This window comes from Eutrigla gurnardus, assembly GCF_963514095.1.
Source record: "Eutrigla gurnardus genome assembly, chromosome: 4".
NCBI lineage: Eukaryota > Metazoa > Chordata > Actinopteri > Perciformes > Triglidae > Eutrigla > Eutrigla gurnardus.
Genome location: NC_139918.1, coordinates 18855246 through 18876984, shown reverse-complemented (window position 1 = coordinate 18876984; position 21739 = coordinate 18855246). Strand labels below are relative to the sequence as shown.

The 21739-nt window shown below is 45.1% G+C and overlaps 1 protein-coding gene across 1 annotated transcript; it reads right to left on the bottom strand.

The window, feature by feature from the left end:
* Positions 1-82: 82 nt before the first annotated feature.
* Positions 83-21709, bottom strand: LOC311012856 (uncharacterized protein). The gene is made up of 36 exons (XM_084008610.1): positions 21572-21709; positions 21254-21483; positions 20951-21115; positions 20292-20369; positions 18707-19078; positions 18047-18394; positions 17518-17853; positions 17296-17427; positions 16985-17137; positions 16760-16876; positions 16475-16648; positions 16168-16372; positions 15783-15937; positions 15594-15706; positions 15389-15470; positions 15136-15273; positions 14840-15002; positions 14590-14705; positions 14300-14446; positions 13954-14067; positions 13742-13858; positions 13490-13648; positions 13045-13206; positions 11583-11745; positions 11311-11498; positions 11132-11224; positions 10825-11029; positions 10261-10448; positions 9974-10071; positions 9481-9665; positions 9195-9394; positions 8675-8843; positions 8482-8591; positions 8231-8347; positions 572-698; positions 83-448 (listed from the first exon to the last, which is right to left on the bottom strand). The coding sequence occupies exons 1-36, from the start codon at positions 21690-21692 to the stop codon at positions 438-440; spliced, it is 5751 nt and encodes a 1916-aa protein (XP_083864736.1). The 5' UTR covers positions 21693-21709; the 3' UTR covers positions 83-437.
* Positions 21710-21739: the final 30 nt, after the last annotated feature.

The following is a 21739-nucleotide window of genomic DNA, read 5'->3' as shown; positions in this document are numbered from 1 at the left end:
GTTATAGCCTATTATAAATCATAATTTAAAGGGTCTCGGGCATTTAATGTCTACTCTATTCTTCCCACCATCTTCCTTTTCTCCCAGTGTATGGGACTATTTTATGCATGATTAATTGATATGGATGAAGTCTGAAAATACATTTGTTCAATTTTGAATAATTTAGGGTATTTTAATTGGGGGGACAATTGGAATCTGCACCCATGTATGTTAAAAAATTCATATTACGGGTGCAACATCTGCATGTGTAAACAGGACACAAGTGTACATTACACGAGGTATAATAATGTGTGACTACACAATAGAGTACAGTTCAATACAAAATACAAGCATGTGAGTATAGCAACAGTGGTATAAAAGTGTAAATGTATCACTTTCAGCAGCGAACAGAGTTCAGGGATCACCGATCGTTGCTCTTCATCAGCTCGTCCTCCCCGTCATACTTTCACTACAATGGGAAAAAAATATATATATATAAAACATATGTCATATCGTGGCACTAGAGCATCGTGGACGGGAACACAGTACAGGTCTGACTACACGTACTTGGATGTGTAATGGACTAACTTACAGCACTGGACAGGGACCTGCACAGGTATGTAGTTCTGCTGGCAGAGGTGAACGAAAGCAGATGCTAATCTACAGGGTGCTCTGGAGGAGCTCATCTCACACACCGACAAGAAACGACCAGGATCCACCTGACAACAAAAAAAAAGCATAAAATGAAGCACACAATCAACCATAAACAGATGTCCGACGTGGCGCCGCCTTGATGTCAGGAAGCAATATAGTGCAACACGTTGCTTTTTACGCCAGGCCTAAATAGGATGCAAATTACTTGAGACGAACATTTGTTTCGCATTATTTGTTTTTTTGGCACCGAATGAGCAGTTATGTTTTTTTCTCATAGACATGCTTTTTTACCTCGACTAATCTATCAGGGAAGTTCACAAAGTGCAGAAGGAACATTCTTGTTTCGAGATGTGAACGTTTATCATCACGGCCAGCTGATTAATTTCTCAGCTACAGAGAGTGCAGCTGCCTGGTGGGCGTATGCCAGATCCATGTTTTCACAGCGTGTGTCACATGTGATCAACCTCACCACGCTCGTGAATGTCGTAATGCTGTGTACGGATTCGCTCAGGACCTCTGGGTTGTGACTCCCCGGCTCCTGCAACGGACTTTTCATTTTTCATTTTAAAGCCTGCTTTTACACCCTCTTTATTCACGATGGCACCAACACTAATGGAGCGCCACCCGTGAGCCGGTTCATGCTTCCCCACACACCTTCCCAATTTGAGGTCTATTTAAACTACAAAATTCTACCAAAAAGATTCCCTCCAGTTTTTTTTTACTTTTGTTGCCAGTTCTGTCGGTTTTAGGGGGTTCAATAACAAGTGGTTTGCAGATGTCTGGCCATCCGAGAGTCCCTCCAATCCAAATCCGCTCCTCTTCACAAGCATTTCATTGTCGCTTCGGGGCAGCAGGTGGACAAGACAACTGGAGATAATCATTAAGGGCCACTAAAAATACTAATTAACAGTCTAATTGGACGTTTATGGACTTGTCTTCCAAATAACTTCCTTCTGAGAGCTATTTTGATTCCCGGTCATGAGAATTTAGGAGCTGATGAGCTCTTTCTCTGAATTTCAGATTCAGATGTGTCCAAGCCCACTATAGCATGCCACGCCCTCCTTTCTATCAGCTGACCCTCGGTTCAACGTGTCCCTGCAGGATCTTTTGTACTCCGCCACTGATAACGCGACACTTGGTTTAGCCCAAACCTCAATTAAAGTGTACGATTCAGCTTGGTATTTTCTCTCTCTTCCGTTTACGCCCACTCCCACCGTAGTCCTTTACCGATAGATATATCTGTAGTTTGTGCATTTACTGCTTTCTCATTTTAAACCCACAAATGCAAAGTATTAAAGTCATGCTAGCAGCGATTTAGCTCCACATTCAATGCAAAGACTTCTTTCCATCCAGCTGCTCCTCAATGGCCAGAAGGTGCATCCTCCAGGCAAAACAGCAGACTTCCCCTCACTATTCCTCTGGTGGATGAGTTTGTGTCAAAGGAAGGTTGTTTTTCACTTCAGGAAAGCCTTTTTGGCCAAGCTGCTCATGGGAAATGGCTCCGATCTTTTGGAGTTCTGTGGGGAATATGTTTAATATTCACTCCCTAATCTAATAATATAACATAATATCTCATGTATCCAATCTGCTGTGATGAGGTCAGTCTAGACAAACTCTGAGCAGGTTCTGTTGTTAATATAATAATAACAAACACACCTTCACGATTTGGCAGTGTATTTAAATATTTCTGATTCGTCAGTGCTGCCTGCATCAGTATTGCCGCTTCCTCCTCTTTCAGCCCCACTAACACCATAGATTCCACCTGCAGACTCTGATGGGGGAATATGTTTAATAATAACCCCCTAAAGTATTATGTGTTTAAGCTGTGAGGCGAATATTCAGGATGATTCAAGTATCAATAATACGTTCTATAAATGTAGAGATATTCAAGAGAGGCCTGGTCATGAGAAGTGTTTTTGCAAGTTGTTTAGAAATATACATGTATTTAAATAAACAGGAAAGCAGCTCATTTAAAATATGATGGAGGGAACTTTTGAGGAATGTGTATCTGGAGTTTCGCACTAAATGCAGCGCTGGAGAACATACCAGGGAAATCAATGAGGGGGAAATGGAAAATAGTCCCATGGTGGAATGCTGAGGAATACCTTAAATCAAGAGAAGTATGGTCAATGGAAAAGAAGATGAATGGGACAACATTTGTCGAAATAGCGGTATAGAAGACGATGGAATATTGGCAAAAACAAAGAAAAGGCAAACAAGAGGGATAAACTTTGACAGCGGTTGTCACGTCGATGAGGAAAGAGGAGATTTTAAATAAAAACAGAGATGCGTAAGGAAAGGAAGACCACGAGGAAAATGCTTTGGATACAGAAATCGCCATTAGTGGATTGATAATAGCATTAGATGGAAGTGGATACGCTGCTGCAAGAGAGGATCAGCTGAGTTATGTTCAAAATGACCTGACTAAGTGTTAAGGTTAATCCTGCAATGATTCAATCAAATTTGGGAAGAAGAAGGAACGCCAAATAGCCGGGAGAGCGTGTTAATACTACCTTTTAACAAACCTGGCAAGGACACGATAATGCTGGTAATTACAGACCTTCCAGCCTTAAACTTTTAACTATGTTAAAATAGATTAGTCAGAATATATCATTATTTTCTAGAACAGACTGGATTGATATGTACCATACCAAAGTGATTTTTAGTAAGAAAACAACGAAACAGAGATAAATGTTCAAATTAAGACTGTAATGCAAATTTGTTTTTGTTTTTTTGATACCAAACATATGCACGATTCCATTGTTCATGATCTAAAAGAGGATGATAATTAGAGTTAGGGTCTATAAGTGGGTATGTATTCGAACGAAGGTGTCATGATTAGCAACGTTAGTAGACAGGATCGGGTCGGCGGGTCTTAACAGACGATGGGGCCATCTGGGGATCAGATGATTAGAAAGAATTAAGGAAACAATGACAAAAACGAAGAGCAGTGGTCATATAACTGGGGTTTTAACCTTTCTGTCACGCTGTATTCTTTTTACAAGGAAGACAGGGACAGACAATCAGAGCTTGAAGTTATATGTACAAGCCGTGGAAAAAGTAGTTCATAAAGGTATATGGGAAACACTTGTGGAGAGGGAAAAAAACAAAAAGAGAAGAAGTAAGTTAAAGGGTAAGTGTGGTAAGTGTGGTTGAATGGTATCCTTCACAACTGAAGGGGATATATATATATATATATATATATATATATATATATATATATATATATATATATATATATATATACACACCAGGATCTGCAGCAATGTAGGAATGTACCACCCCAACAGATAGAAGAAGTGGCTGATATGGAGACGTGCATGAAGGCTGCGCTGAACAGCACAGAGGCATTAATCATGGCAGCACAAGAAGGGTCTACCACAGCAGACAGGACCCCGGGTTCAGGCGGTGCAACGAGGAACATCTGTGCTGAGATTGGGCCGGAAGTCCTGAGGTCAAAAATGGAAAACACTTCCAAAGGTGGTTGATAATGAGGCTGAGATCCTGGGGAGCTTCCAGATCCAGACTGGTTAACTGATGATGTGGAACCAGCTGGACTCATGCTGGTGGACAAACAGATGAAAGCAGCAGTGATGGATGTAGCGGGACAGCAACACCGGGAAGAAGCAACACGAGAAGCCTGGATTATACCAACGGCTGAAAGAGGAGCTAGAAAATAAGTGGAGAGTAAAGACATGAGTGGATCCACTGGTAATCGGAGCACTCGGAGGCTGTTACCCCCAAACTGTTACCCCCAAACTGTCCAGTAACAACACCCGTGATCTCTGTCCAGAAGAGGGCACTCCTAGGAAGAGCTAAGATACTGAAGAACCCTCAGGCTCCAAAGGGGTGATTGGGACATTTTATAGACATATATATGTATATCTGAGAGAGAGAGAGAGAGAGAGAGAGAGAGAGAGAGAGAGAGAGAGAGAGAGAGAGAGTAGATTATGGCATTCTTGTGTGTCGTCTGGCGGCCGAGACACACTTAAACCAAGTTGAAACACTGCAAAACAAAGTGCTGAGAATTTGCTTGCACCCTAACAACTACGGCAATCCAGCCAGAATCAGGAGAAAATCCCTTAGAATTGACAGAGATCTTAGACAGAGATGAGGCTGTGCTATAGTGGAGCCGTCTACGGGCATAATGGTAATGAAAAGCCTTCTAAGAATGTCATTCGGAAATGCAGTAGATTTGAAAATGATGCCATTATTGACTGTCCAACAAAGGGTTAAGAGCAATATAGCCTGGCTACTGCTACTTCAAAATCTAAAATACAACTAAACATAATGGAATTATAGAGATTATGAGAAGCCATATACAAATATATACAGAGCTGCTGGGCACGTAACGTACAGGGGAACATTATGGGCGCAGCAATCATTACCCTTTTACATCATATAAGATAGAAATGGATGTTTTATTATTATTTCAGGCAAACTTAATAATAAGTCAGTGACTCATGATTTTGCATCTAATATACTTTCTGGTCTAAATTCTTTAAGGCAGAATAAATCATTTTAACCTTTTGGTCCATGGCGTTTCTCATACCCTACAATGAGAGAATATTACTTAATTATCAAACCTTGAATCCTGCAGTTATTATTATATGTCACGCACCCCTCTCCTACTGACTTCTACAGACTTTGAGGATTCAAAAAATAAAACCCCGCTGGAAACTAGATTGGTTTCTGCTCACAGACAAGAGGTTTCTTTACACATCTCACTCCTACACGCATTAAAACTGTTTTAAGCACCAATAAAATCCCAGATGCATGCAATAAAACAATTTGGAGGGCTAGGTAGGCATATTTAAGAGGTGAAATGATAACATTTTTTGGCAAATAAAAAGAAGTGTTTAAAACAGGAACAAACTGAAATTGCTAATCCATCGTCGGGCTGCAACCCAGAACCCTGAGGGGACGGTGCTACCCACTACACAACCGTGTAGCATCGAAATTGATAATCAGATTTCAGAATTAAATAAATGAATTCAAATCAAATTAAATAAATCAAATTTACTCAGTCTATTTCATCAGGCAAAACATTTTAATCTGTCTTTGTCCCTAATTGGAATAATTAATTCTAAGAAAATGACATTGCTTTGTGTGTCTTTTCCAGTTTCTCCCCATTTTCATCCCCAGAGCAGGCTGGGGGAATGGCCTGTCTTTCAACACTACTACTGGGCATCGGATTCGCTGTTTGACGTGTTAGCATCCTCACCTCGAAGCCACGTCCAGCCTGAGTAACAATAGAGGTCTGTTCTGTGGTCCAGTTTCTCTAACTGCCCTTTTTAGCAACACACTTCCACAACCTGAACCTGGGCCCAATTCAGGAAAAAAATGTCTCACTTCAATGTCCAACTGCAGTTACCGGTAATCATCTCTTTGCTCTGATGGAGTATTTCAGATTTGGAACAAAAAAGTTTTTTCAAACCTTTCAAATCATAGACTACAGCTTTAATTGACAGAAACCAACAAACACCTCTTTAGATTCCTACATGTTGAGCATTATTTACAGAGTTTATTATCCCAGTTCCCTCATAAACCTCCAGTAAATCTTGTTGATAGATTTCTCAACCCCACAAAATTCACGTCTGACCTTAAAAAGCTTGTTTTTATTCACAGCCCCTAAATGTTGTCTATAAGAGCATCTTGGGAAAAGTTTCCACTTTTACAGACACATGACACATGACATGACACATGGGATTGCCAAAAGTATTCACTCACCCATCCAAATAATTGGAATCAGGTGTTCCTGTCACTTCCATGGCCACAGGTGTATAAAAGCAAGCAGGCATGCAGACTGTTTCTACAAACATTTGTGAAAGAAAGGGTCGCTCTCAGGAGCTCAGTGAATTCCAGCGTGGTACTGTGATAGGATGCCAGTCGTGAAATGTCCTCACTCCTAAATATTCCACAGTCAACTGTCAGTGGGATTATAACAAAGTGGAAGTGATTTGGAACGACATCAACTCAACAAGAAGTGGTAGACCACGTAAAATGACGGAGCGGGGTCAGCGGATGCTGAGGCACATAGTGCACAGAGGTCACCAACTTTCTGCAGAGTCGATCGCTACAGACCTCCAAACTTCATGTGGCCTTCAGATTAGCTCAAGAACAGTGTGTAGAGAGCTTCATGGAATGGGTTTCCATGGCGATCAGCTGCATCCAAGCCATACATCAGCAAGTGCAATGCAAAGGGTCGGATGCAGTGGTGTAAAGCACGCCGCCACTGGACTCTAGAGCAGTGGAGACGCCTTCTCTGGAGTGACCAATAAAGCTTCTCCATCTGGCAATCTGATGGACAGGTCTGGGTTTGGTGGTTGCCAGGACAACGGTACTTGTCTGACTGCATTGTGCCACGTGTAAAGTTTGGTTTAGCGGGATTATGGTGTGGGGGCTTGGCCCCTTAGTTCCAGTATATATACTTTATATATATATATTTAGGGCTGTCAAAGTTAACGCGTTAATAACGCGTTAACGCAACATCCTCTTAACGCCGTTAATTTTTTTAACGCGCGATTAACGCTCGGTATTAAAAAAAAAAAAAACGCGCATTGTATGATTTATGGCCGTCGGTGGCACCTGTAGTCTTGATCCAGAGGGAAGGTGCGCGTCCACAGGCAGCGGCGTTTCCCCGCGTCCCATTTATTGTCTATGTGAAAAGCCGTGCAATGCATTCTGGTAGCGTCGCGGCGAATGTCGAGAGACGGCGCGCGAGTTGGCCGCTCCTCATTTGCCTAAAGTTGAAGTCGAATCTACGTTATGCTAATCAGAGGCGCCGGGCTCGACTCGCCGCCTCGGGAACGCTCGCGAACGCTCGCAAAAATATGTTGTTTAAAGGAGAGCGCCTGTCAATCATCCTCTAGTGGCAGCCCACCAAGCCTGCAATACTGGGAAGCGGCGCGTCCACACGCGTTTAAAATCGATTTGTGAACGGCAAATTCACCTTCAAAAGACTGCCGGATGGTTCAGTCAATAAGACCAAAGTCATCTGCGCGTACTGTGGGTATGAAATGAGCTACCATAGAAATACGTCCAGTCTGAGATATCACTTGCAAGCCAATGCACTTATATCCTAACTGTACTTATGTCCTGTTACACTATCTCCTGTGACATGTTCACTTTAATTGTTTGTGATATATTCTTATAACCCTGTTTTGATCCCATGTTTTGGTAAGGGGATATTTGAAGTGTTAAATAAACATTTTCATAAATCAAGTATATTTGCCCTTATGTTGTTAAAAGTATTAAGAATATGAAAAAAATACATTAAGGTACATTTAGAAGAAGAAAAAAAAATGTGCCAAAAAATGCGATTAATTTGCGATTAATCGCGAGTTAACTATGGACAAAATGCGATTAATCGCGATTAAAAAAATCAATCTTTTGACAGCCCTAATATATATATATTAATTTTTTTTTTTTTAATAATATTCTTTTTTATTCTTTTCATGCCTATTTATCAATCTTCGATTTCCATTATTTCTCAACTTACTTCCTTTTCCTACAGTCCCTGTTTTGTTAGTTTGTGACTATCAATACAATTAAAGGAATAGAAACTGCTCATTGACACAAGTGTTTTTCTACTCACCACCCTGAAACAGGAGCTCAGCGGAGAATTGGGGGAGGAGAAGAGGAAGTCACAGCTAACGGGGCTCGTGGCTGTTTTAGTAAAGTGCTCCTGCAGTCTCACACCCTCCGGTTTCATCTGAAGACACAGACCAATGATCATCACTGCATGTTGATGAGTACTAATTGTCCACAAAGCTCCGCCAACATGAATGTGCAGACACAAGATTTTAGGGTTGTCTTATGTATCTATTCAATAAAATAAAAAACTACCTGCCAACTAGAGAAAAAATCCTCCAAGTTCTCAGCTTGAGTCCCATCAGGCAAAGGGAAATCATTCCCTGCTTCATTGTCATTAGTCCCAAACAGACCAGTGGACTTACCTGTGGAGATTACAAAAAACAAGTATCAGTAATTCTGACCATTTGTTCTCTTACTCTTGTTAATTCTTTAGTTTGAGTCCTACCATGCAACCATCCATCCAGAGTGAAGCTGCACACCTCAAGCGACAGGTCACATGACACGGACACTCCTTCCTGATTGGACACCTGCACAACGTTGGACCGTCTTCCGACAGACACTCCGTCGTCACCGTGAAAGGTGTGCGTTATGGTGTTGTTGCAGTTCGCCTTCACCTGTGACACAAAACATTTCCTTTATTTTTTCAGACACATTAAAACATCTTCAACAGGGGGTCCGGGACCCCTAGGGGGTCCGCAGAGTTACTGCAGGGGGTCCTGGAAATCAAATTAAAATATGTCCAAAAATACACCTTGACATGAATACACCATAAATTAAGCAAATATAAATCTTCCTGTATTATGTTGAGAAATTGTGATGTAGAAATGCCAAAATAGAATTAAAAAAAGAATCTGTTAACAATTATTATTTTTATGGCTAAACCTTGTATACATACATGTATTGTATTACAAAGTACTTAATAAGGAACACAATTTTATATGATAGTCAAGCTTGAAATCACACACCTGTCCGTTGTGCTGAATGTTGATGGTGCTGTTGTTCATCCCTATCAGAAGGACGTTGTTTGAGTCTGAACTGCACAACAGCGTGAAAGAAGGCTCAGTGCCGACGTCTTGAGCGAGGAGCATCGGACAGGAGCCCGGCAGCTCGTACAGGTGGCCGTCAAACGTCACCACAAACTGATCCGCCACCAGCAGAGCTTGGTCTTACAGAGAGAAGCACAACAGCATTACACTTCCATTGAATCCTCTTGTAGAGTCGCATCATACAACGCTGAGAGACTCCTCATACGTCTGAATGGGCTGTCCATGATCTTCCTCTTGAGGCGGTAAAGCTCAGCGGCGGGCCTGACGGAGGCCACGGTCTGCAGGGGCCTCAAGAGCCAATCCTCCAGGAGGATCTCCACCAGTCCGGCCTCGGACACCCGGGACCAGGGGAGCGGTGGCAGCTGCACCGACGCCTCCACTGAACACTCGCTGGACAAAACCAAAAACACTCGATTGTAAATAGTTTACTGGAACTTTTTCTTACATCTTGTTTCTGGTTTGAAGTTTGGGTTGAAATGAATGAGTTGTACCTGAAGAGCATGTGGATTTTAGTGCGGTCTGGTTTAATTCGATAATTTGCAGGTAGGTTAAAATTGAACAAAAACATCTTTTCCCCTGGGTTCTTGGTGAGATTAGAATATGACATAATGAAGGATGCGTCCCTCTTCTGAACCTCAGTTTGAAAAAGAGGAGCAAAGAGAGCTTTTCTTCACGCATGTCTCAGACATGTGCAGTACCTGAGGGAGAATTTGTAGACAGAGGCCAGTCGCTTCCTGACTCCAGACAGAGCCATCGCCAACCTGGTCTCCAGCCAGTGGTAGGTGTGCTGCCCTGCCTGGTTCACACAGAACACCGACCATTAATAAACATTAACAGGTGTGATTGCATGCTCTGTTTTTTGTTTTAACCTGAATTTGTCTTGTATTTACATGCAAAAGGGGGCCACAAAATGCGTTAAATTAGCCAAAGGGAAATGTCTAATACCTATAGTCTAATAAAAAGAAAATGCAAACAGCTTTCTCACCACATCCAGAGCCATGCTGAGCGTGATGACACCGGCCTGAGCCAGTGAACTCAGCTGATGGTTCCCCAAAAGCACAGGCAGGGCCTCCACCAGCCCGTCAGTCCACAACGAAGCAGCCTCCCTCCACAGCACCTCCAGCCTCTGGCCCCTCACATCTTGGTACACACCTGCCAGAGTGGCCAGGGGCCCTTTGGACAGAGCACAACCCTTGTTTTCTCCACAGTTCCAGCATTAAGATGGCTCGTTTTGGAAGTGTAGGGGTCAAAGTATCCCGAAATAGACAGACAGATAAGGATGTGAGACAGAAGAAAGGCTTTTCATGCGTCAGATAATGACCCAAAGGAAGAAAAATATTAGTTTGTGATTTATAGTCCCTTAAAGTAATTAGGTTTCTGTCTGTGAGGAAAGGCAGAGACAAACAAAACAGCAAGAGAGGGTGTTATCTCCGATATCTGCTCTGTTAATCTTTCTGACTGCACAATTGTCTTTTATAGACCCAAAAACGCACAAGCACATCACGACGTTGTCGGTCAGGGCAGTGGCTGATGCGACTGATTAACTCACTCCTCAGTTCCTGTTGTCCCAGCAGAGAGGCGTGCTGAAGCAGGCCGAGGAAGCGAGGCAGGCCGTCGATCACGACGCGACGCGGGGAGCTGCTCTGCCACAGAGTCGATAAGCCTCTGTCTCGGTGCTCCAGCAGAGTCTGGGCCCGCTGGGAGACGTGGAGGAGCACAGCGCTCAACTCCTGGAGCACCTCGCTGTCTCTGGACTGCAGAGAAGATTAAGAAAAGAAAACTAAAAGTTAGATCCCTATATCATTTGCTTGACCCTCAGCTTTTGCATTTGTCTCATCCTGCTGCAGTTTGGTTACCTGCCGCCTGAATTCAACCAGGAGATGCTGTAACGTCTTGATTCTCTTGAGCAGCTTGTTCTGTATCTGAGAGCTCAAGTGTTGAATCCGCTCCTGGAAACAACACACATTTATGTCCAAAGTGTATAGGCTGTGTTGTCGTACAAATGTGGCAACTTTTTCGGTTGTTTCGTTGATACCTCCACTGCAGTTAGACTCCTCAAACAGCCACTTGCTCTCAGCGTCAGCCTCTGATTGGCCGATCCTACAGACACACTGGCCAGAGTCGCAGGTTTGCTGCCGCCGTCTCTTTTCTGCACGTCCAGCACCAAGCTGTGATTTCTTCCCACACATGCTACTACGGTGACATCCTCATTCAGACCTGGACCTGGACAGATTGAACTCGTCGGGTTCCTAGTTTGCATTTATTTTTTATGTGTGCAAAATATGACAGAGATGACTCTATAGTTACCGTTCATGTAACCTGCTGCGGCGCGAAGACACCGTCCATCTGCTGTGCCGTTCAGCCAGATCTTCTCTCTGCTGTCCAGTCTGGCCTGCAGGTGGAGACCTGACCCCCACGACCAAGACAGGGCACTGCCCGCCACCTCCACACTCCAATTACCAATCCTAGACTGTGACGTGCGCACAAACATACACATATTCCAAACTGTTATGGTAAGGCGGTACACCACAGACTATCAGTAGCTGCAACCTTCAGTCATGAAAACAAATTATGTATGTCATCCCTCAAACATGCACTGTTCAAAGAGCTTTGAACAACGTTCTTGTTGTGAGCTGCGGAGGTTTTTTATTAGCATGGAAGACTATAAAAACCAGATTAATATTGAACAATGAATTCTGACCCCATAACTGAACCCTGCCAATTCATTGTTTTGCTGTAATTTGCTATCTGTTGTTTGTTTATTTTATGTGCAATGTCTTGTGTTTGTTTGTTTTAACTCTTTGCTGTTTTGATTTAACTCTGTTGTTCTTTTTATGTGAAACTTCATATGGTTGCATTCTTGGCCAGGAATCCCATGTAAAAGACATGCTTGATTTCAATTACAAATATTCTTGGTAAAAAAAATTAAATTATAATAATGTCCTCAGGCTGAAAACGAGACCTCACAAAGACACTGATACGAAAGCGCGCGCACACACACACACACACACACACAGGCAGAGAGAGAGAGAGAGAGAGAGAGAGAGAGAAGCAGTGCTTTTAAATCCAATTCTAATAATGTCTTGTCACAATAAAGTCCTGGAAGCGATGCAATAAAACCATCTTACCCAATAACATGAAAGTGACTTGACATGCCACGTTTAACTAAAGTTCTTCACTGAGACAAGTTTTTTTAATTAGTTTGATCACCTCGAGGCTATTAAATTGAGGCTCACTACCTTCAAATTTGCATACTTTTTTTTTAACTTACAAAGTACATGCAGTATGTATACATAAATGCAAAATAAATACATACAAAATGTAGTTATTTTATGTTGTCAGATTTCACTGTGACCTTTAAAATCAGTCTTGGTTTATTCTACTGTATACTTTATGACAGAAACATTACTGAGCAACAAACTAATCTACAGTACTGTAATTAAATGACATTCTTAAGACCTGCAGCTTATCTAATGGAGAGAAGAATTATATACGGTATCACTTTAAGACACATTTATGTAATCAGGGCCTGCTCTAAGCATGCAGCTTTAATGTGTCTAAAAGTTAAGTAAGTAAGTAAGTAAGTAAGCTTTATTTGTACTTGACTTCTTTGCTGGTTGTTGTGTAGTTCTAATACAGTACTAAAAGATGCTAGCGCAATGATTTTGTATGCTTCTCCTGGGGGCTAAACCCCCCCTGTCTTTAAATCCTAGTGACGCCATAGTAAGCCATTCAGCAACTACAGATCAGACTTGAACTCTTTGTTCACCTCGGAGAACAGAGACATGTTGGAGCCCTGAGCAGTCGAGGAGTTGGTCAAGGCGAAGGTGAGGCTGCACTGGTGGGGCCGTCCCGTCACCGAGAGGCGAGACTGCGTGAAGAACAGCTCCTCCCCTGAGTTCACCCTGTGGGATCCGGACCACGACAAAGTCTGAGAGACACACGGAGAGAATGAGAACAGCAGCATCCTGTCGGTCTGAAAAGGTACAGGACGCGGTTTGGACATAGGGTGAAAAATGATTTCCACCGGGGGGACATACGTTAAGAGGACATGCACATTCATCACAATCCAGACAGACGATCGCTGCTTTATAACAAACACGGCATGCAGCTACAATCTCCATTTGTCTACAAATGTGGGAGTCAACCCCACACTACAAATCATTGCATGAGACCGGAAAGGAGTGAGAAGCGATGCAGATGTGCTGACCCACCGGCTGTGAGGGGCAGAGGCCCAGCAGCACTGTGTGCTCCATGCGGTCCCTGAGGTTGGTCTGGATCTTGGTCAGGAGTGTGTGAGACGGGCAGGGTGCAGGAGACACTTTGTCCAGGCCCACATTCACCTGAAGGCTGTGCATTCCCCGAGGACCCCTCTAGAAACAACGCAGAAGCACACACGTCAGACATCTACAGCCGCTTGACAAGAAAATACATTATAGTATGAGAAGTTTGAGCTTTCAGAGCACCTGGTACTTCATGGCTTGCTTGACGCTCCTGTTGTCCCATCGCAGCTCTGCATTCTGGGAATACGAGTTCACCTCCTGACTCACTGACACGCAACCTTTGACCGAAGACACTACCATCTACACACACACACACACACACACACACACACGATTGGGCACTCAATAAAGTTGCATCACACACAACATCCATGAGGCGCTTTAGACTCACCAACCTGTTGTGATGAGAACAGAGCACATGCCTGCCCCCTGCTGGAGTTGTCCTGCCACTGTTTGTTCAGGTTGAAGGAGATATTGACAGGGACTGCGCTCTCCCATGACAGATGGGTCTGCATAATCATAATAATAATATTAATAATACAAATAATAATCATATAGAAGAAGTCAACAAAAAATAAATCCTGACAAAAGCTATAACTATATCAGTATCAGGTTGTGTTAAGAAACAACCCAGTTGAACCAAACGTGTCAAAGTGACCAAAGAAATGGTAAGATGCTATCTGACTACCTGAGATGATGCATATCTTAATGGTGTAAAATGAAGATGTTAAAGCGGCCTACTTGATGGGTGGTGCGTCGTTCCCTCTGTGAGCTGTGTGACAGCGTGTGCAGAGACATCTGGCTGAGTGTGGAGGAAAAGGGCTGTCTGAGCTCCAGTTTGGTCTCGTTCGTCTCCTCTGATCGACTCCACCGGCTCAGAGCTCTGACCTTGAGATGAACGGACCACAGTTTGTGACCGCAGAAGGTAAAAGAGAAAAAGGGAGACGCGTGTCTTCATCAAACCGTGCTCCAACATGTTTTATCAGAACTAAATATGACGATTGCTGAGTGGACAAAAAAGCCAGTCTGACCTGCTCCGTCTTGCCATGCCTCGTCCAGCCCAGTAAAACGCTGTCCAGTCGGCCATGTAAGGAACGCTCGAGAGTCACCTCCAAACTAGTACGACGGGGAACGCACTTGATCTGGACTGAAGTCGACAACAGGAGAAAGAAAAAAGAGCAGTCAGTCACTCAATTCTGGCTGCATCGTGTCAAATGTGATGGAAATGGAAAAAAGATTTTCCCTGTGACAGTTCTGCAGAGTTGGTCTGCAATATTTTACCATTCAGGGTCTGGTTCCCCATCTCCAGGGCTGGAGGTGCAGAGTAGAGACCAGATAGGATGAACTCCTGGCTGCCCCACACAGCTCCATGTTGGATCTGATAGCTCCAGTTCCTGGCCTCATACACTGTCCTCACCACCACCGTCCTGGGGAGCGGCTTCAACTACCGGACAAAGACGACCGGGGAAATATTTAGGATGTGGTTGTGTTGTGATATTCGGGGTGCAGCGAGACATAACGTTGATACAGATTGATCAAATGTTTGGGAGGGTTTAGATGTTATGGCTGAGACATACCTGTGGGTGTGAATGTTTGAGCTCTAGAGCCTGTCTGTATCCGCTCTCTAGAGCTGCCAGCTCCCCCAGAGCCCACAGCCTCCTCTTGCCTGACAACACCTCCAGCAAACCGGCCACACCAGTCTGAGACTGGTTCAGCTGGAGAGAGGGAGGAGAGTGTTGTGACATGTCATCCCCCCCCATATAACTCTATACTACGATTGTAACCCAGAACTAGGATTTAATAAGAACAACTTGGAGGATAGGAACTCACCTGAGAGCGGACATTGAGTTGAGAAGGCAGGTAAACCAATATTCTGGGGATATTGTGGACCACCTTCACCATCAGGTCCTTGCTGGACAAAAAAAAAAAGTCACTTAAAGTAAGTGTGTGTGCATGTGTTTGATTGACAGGAGACGTTGTGAATGTCTGGCTGTGTGACCGATGTGGTGTCTGCATGTGTGTGGTATTACACTACCTATGAGGCTGGTGGTGTCCCTGGAGGATGAGTGCCAGGGAGGAGCTGAGTTCAGGGTTCACAGCCACGGAGCACCTCAGCTGGGACTCAGTCCGTCTTCCCCAGGCCTCCACCTACAATCACAGCCACAGACACGGTTAGCACACAGGAGTAAAGCCGAGGGGAAGTGTGAGTGCACGTTACCCTCACCTGTAAGGCGGGGCTAGTTTGTCCCTCGACAGTGTGTTTTAGTGTGACTCTGGCCTCCTTGGGCCCTCCGTGTGCCCCCCAGCCTCCTGCATCCCCCACCACTCGGACTCTCCAGTCGCGACAGTGAATGTCTACTGAGGCGCTCCGCAGAGGACCTGCAGAGAGCATCACCACTGTGGTTTAAGGTTCCTCACACCCTGATAGCTATCCAAAGTATCCACGACTTTGCGGCGTGCAATATAAAACTTCAGTTGAATGGCAGGATTCAAGGCAAAAAGCACACGATGACACAGAGAGGGACAATAAAGACCCACAATACAATCGTTATGATGGGTTGGTTATGAGAATTTTGAATTTCTTCCATATGAAGAATATGCAATCTGACCTTTGAACTGAGCAGTCAGGCTGGTGTCCAGACTGTGCTGTGTCCCTGTTAGATTCAAGGCTGGTGGGGAGAAGGAGAGCAGCAGGGCCAGACGCCCGTCAGCCACGCTGACATTCAAGCCAGAGGCGAGCAGCTTGTGTCCATCCACAGTGAGCTGGGCCCTGGACTGAAGCTGACACAACACTCCCTGGATGGAACAGAGGCCCTTGGAGAAGAAAAACAGTAGAGGTTGGGGTTTTTCACCTATTATATATTAAAAAAAACTGTTCAATAAACCAATACAATGTAAAACATTAATAAACATTACCTCTATACTAAGTGGCAGTCCTCTGTCCTGTAGCTGTGACCAGTCGTGCCACACGGTTCCTCTTATCTCTTTGTTCATCGGGAGATATTTCATCTTAAGTCTCACTCCCGCCTGCCGACCTCCGAACTGGGACTGCAAGGTGAAGGTCTTCCCTTCTGCAGAGCCGTGCTCGACCTGCACACATAGTCAGCGTGATGTCAACCATGTGAGAGGTTGTACGCCATTGTTCAGTTTTAAGAAGGACAGTCACCTGTCACTTCTTGGCGGCTGAGTGGAGTTTCTAACCTGGATGCTGCTGTTTGCAGGGACTCCGAGCTTCTTCAGGTAGCTCACTGTGTGTCCAAAATGACTCCTCACTCTCACTGTTTCAGACGTCTTTGAAAATGTCGTACCCTGAGTAAGCTGTAAAAAAACATCAAATCAACAGAAAGTAGAAGGTATATGTGGGCTATAAATGATTATTCAGGCTGGTGTGACTCATCCCAATGCGGTGCTGATGCTGCCTTCTACCTTTTGATTTCCTGCACTGCTGTGTAATAGGTAATAGTACGAGCCATTGCCATGACTCCCAGAATTCAGTGTGGCTGTGGCATTAACAGGAAGACCCAGCTTCTTCAGCAGGGGCACAGAGTGGTTCAGATGGAGCGATGCTTCATTTTTATCCTGAGAAAAAAAAACGACGCCACTGATGAATGATATGTATACGTTTGTATGAAAATACATAAAGCAGGGCTACATCTTTGTATCACAAACAAAGGATGGATTTTATTTCATTATAATGGCAACAAATTTACTCTTTTTTTTTTATGTATTTTCCACACCTTAGTTTTCTTAAGAGCCACTGAAGCCTGTAACTCTGCATCATCCATCACCATGGAGACCTGAGATTGTGCAAGAGTTTGGGAGACGACCAACATGGCGGAGGACTGCACCTTGTCTGGGCTGCCCCACTCCTACAAACATGAAACACCATTGATATAGTGAAGTTACAGTCGGCCTATAGTGATTCAACAGTCAGATAATCATGTGGCATTTCAATCTACCTGAAGCACTGTGCAGTTGTTGTGATACATCAGCGACCCCTGCAGGCCTGAGTGTGACATAACAGCTCCGCTGGCTCCGACCGTACACTCCTCCATCTGGATGAGGGCTTCGGTGTCATACCGTTGTTTTCCGGCCCTACAGCTGACTCTGAGTCTGCCGACCTCTGGTAGATCTTTGAGAGCAGGGAGGTTGTGACTGAGCTCGCCCTCCACACGCAGCTCGGGCCAGGCCCTTACGTTCAGCCTCAGGAAACCCCCTTTGCCCTCCATATCGGTGTCCACCGTCGCTGTCCAGACACCATGAGTGTCTCGCCACACTGAGCCGTTCAAATGAGCCTAGGAAGGACAGAATGTATTCATGACTGGTAGCAAATAAAATCAGGTCTGTTCAAAGTGTGACACTCTTAATTATAGTATCCTGACATGTCTTAATGCAGAGAAAAGCGTTAATGTAATGAATGTGATGCCCGGTTTATTACAAACATTTAACTGTGTCAAGGCTTGACTAGTCAGCTATAAAAACCAGTACCTGTAACAGCGGGCACTTTGACTCCAGAGCCCAGAGCCACTGCGTCCTTCCTTTGGCCTCTACAACTTTATGGGCTCTAATGTAACATGTCCCGGCCTGAATGAACAGGGCCCTGTCCTGCTCGGGGTCTGCGGAAGCCTCCACAGTGACCACCTGGGGCACGCCGCGGCTCCTCAGCCCGAGGAAGGAGTGTGTGAGGGTCCCAGAGAGACGTGGAGGCCTGCAGGACTGACTCAGCTCCAGGGAGAAGTCCTGGCTGTCTGCGCTCAGAGAGGAGGTCATCGTAAGCTGGCAGGGGACGATGGACAGGAGGATCCGGAGAGCCAGGGATGCCGGGAGGCCTGTTCCCTGTGGCACATACATGTGGAGGATGTTAAACTGTGCAGAGAGACTCAGATTGCCTGCTGGTGGAAGCAGAGTCGCCACAGTGGGAGCAAGTCAAACAAAGGTGATAGTTATCCAGCAGCTGTATCATCTGTTGCGTTGTTCTGCTCGGCTGCCGTAATAAATGAGCTGTAGCGTCACCTTCTAATGAGCTGGAAACTGAATTTCAAAGGGAATGGATTGGACTGGTGTGAATCATACAAATGTGATGAAAGAAGTTTACAAATTAAACAGGTTTCACAAGCAGTATTAAATAGAGCTGATTGATCGTCTGACCTGTAGAGCAGGACAGTAGTTGGTCACGTTTACAGCATAGGAAGACGGCTGCTCCTCTGTCTGTGAAGCCCCCGTTTTCCCCAAATGACCCTTAAAATAACAACTTCCCAGCTCCAGGCCAACCTCCACACCAGGCAGATGTGTGGTTGAAACATTCAGGACGAATGCTCCGTGGGAAGGAAACCCCAGCATCTGTATTGCCTTTATAGAGTGCTGTACAGATGTTTTCAGACTAAGGTGGGGGTGACAAGTTAAATGCAGACTCAGGCTGCCTCTCTTGTCCCCGTCGGCGAGGATGACGGTACTGAGATCAGTGGAGCAGCCGGAACGGGTGATGGAGATGTTGGCTGAAGTCTGCGACGGCAGGAGAGTCTATACGGGAAAATAGAAAGAGAAAAGATCAGAACCAAGAGGATTCTATTATATGAATGAATCATCGATACATCCATCCATCAAATATACTGAAATACATCAACAAGAAATCATCTTTATCAAAGATGTTTCTTTTGCTTTTCTTCGGCTGGGAAACAAGTGTCTTGGCACCTTTTCTTGTTTCCTCTCTAACCTTCAGTAAGACACATCGCTGCTGGACAAAAAGGTTCCAGCTGGTCCTCCGGTCCCCTCTGTTTTTTGCCAGGAGAAGCACGGAGCACGCATCACTTTCCACCTTCAGTTCAGTTTGGCTAGCCACGGTCGACATGGTAACGGTGAGCTCCCCCGGCACGGCGGCGGTGGCCAGGTTTTGCTGCAGCATAACCCTGAATGAGGCGGAGGACTCCCACGCAGCGGTCACATCGACTAGAGCAGAACGAGCGTTGAAGGAGAGCCGGGCACTTCCAGAGAGAGAGGTGTCTCTGAGCTGACCTGACCCCTGGAGGTCGACTCTGTTTGGGATGACGGAGGCGAGAGAGGCCCAGTGGTGCTGGAGAGTCCAGTCCACTTCAGCCTTTCTGTCCTTCAGCAGTACAGACCAGAGGCACTGACAGGAGTCCTGCATGTTTTCTAAACTTAAGGAACCTTTGAATCCATCCGTCCCTGCTTGTCCATGCATGGTTAAGGACTTTTTATGTGGTTCACCCCCCTCAACTCTCCTAACATGCACCCACGACAGCCTCCCCACCCCTTGGCAGCGAACAGACAGCAACAGGCTCGAGGTGATCGAGTCCCACGCTACGCTGACCTCTGCCCAGATGTGACACCAGCTTTCCAACCTCATCCGACCCGACACCTCTGCCCTGCGCGTAATGCCGTGAGTCACAAACTCAAGTAATCCGTGCCAGCCATACAGCCCAGGCCTCTCCAACCTCAGCCCCGCATTCAAGTCCATTCTCCATGAGCCCACGACCAACCCGATCCCCAGGGTCCACCTCTGGGGCCCGGGCCGGTGCAGGAGCCTGAGACTGGATTTGGTGGGCATGCCCAGATACGCCAGCAGTAGCGCGGAGGAGTGAGTGAGGTTAGCTCTGAGCTCCTTCTGGCCGTTGGAGCTGTAACAGCCTTTGGCCTGAGCCCTGAGGCTGACGTGAGTGAGTGACAGGCCGTAGCAGAGCCTGTTGTGTGGTCTATAGGAGCGAAACATTCGTACCTCCACGGGGCCACCCGCCACATTTCCATAGCACTGGGCCGAGAGTCGCTCTGGACCGGCGTCCCCTGTGCAGTTCATCTGTGAAAATAAAACCCCCTGTTGTCAAAGTTTGTTTTTCTAGGAGGAAACTGAAGGAGAAGATGGAAGAATTTCTGAGGAATTACTGAACTTTAGACCAGCCTCATTAAATGTTATGGTGTACCATCATGCTAATCTGAGTTCTTATTATTAAACAACACATGTTAAATGTTTAAAAAAAAGTGTTTCTGTTTCATTATCAGTGGTGCATTTGATACTAGGGTCATGGTCTGATGGAATAGTGTGTTCTTTTAAGGAATATTTTGGCGAAATCCGATTATTCGGCTTGTTGCTGAGAGTTCGATGAGAAGATTCATACCACACATCTTTAACTGGTTTACTTCCTTCAGGAAGGGCCAGTTGGTGAATGCAACAATGGAAAAGTTAAGCGCTTTGTGCCCCTGTTGATTCAAATAATATATTCCTCCATTTTTACTAAATCATGGTAATACTGGTGACAAACACAATGCCCCACAACTATGTAAAGTTGGGTAAAGATGGATAAAGACACAGTTGAAGTTCTGATTTTCAGTCATAGGCAGTAGAAATTCTATAAACATGTATAAATGATAGATCTTTACCTGTAAAGAGGTGGGTATGAGTCCCTGGAGCACCTGTGTTTGTTGCCATAGAGACATTACTAATATAGCTGTGCTGTTCTTTGATCCAACATTAAAAAGGATGTCAGCCACTCTCTCATCTTCCATGTGAAGGACCAGGCCTGTGTCGAGACCTTCTGCTTCGAACTAACATTGGGAACATAGAAATACAGGAGAGTCAACACAGCATGGCCACAGATGAACAAAGTTAACACATTGATGCATCTAAGGTTGTTCATTAAATACGAACTTGCTAGGAATAGAAAAAAGAAGACAGTCCCGCACCTGATAATGTGCTTTGGCTTGTATGGAGCTTGATACGCCTCGTTGCAGCAGGGCCTTGACACGATGCTGCAGCCTGCAGATGTGCTCCCAACGTGAAGGGACCTGGTCTGCCTTGCCCCCATTAAACTCTGCTTTTAGATGTTCCGGTCCAGCCTGCAGCTCTGCAAGGGCTGACAGTCGACTGCCATCCTGGGTCCACCTCACCTGGGCATTAGCGCTGGCAGGTACACCTGTATCCAGGAGACAACAAGACTGAGACGCCAGGAGAGATTGTAATGTTTAAGGTATAAAATATGTCATGATTAAAGCTTGATTTACCTGTGGCATTGAGCAGGTGGAAGGAGTGAGACAGGCTGGTGTAGACCTCACCCGTCCCTGGGTCCCCCAGTCGGCGGCTCGCATTCACACACAAATGCTCCGCCCCAAACCAAACACACATCCAATCACGGGCCACGTCGATTTCCTTTCCCATCATGCCCTCTTCTC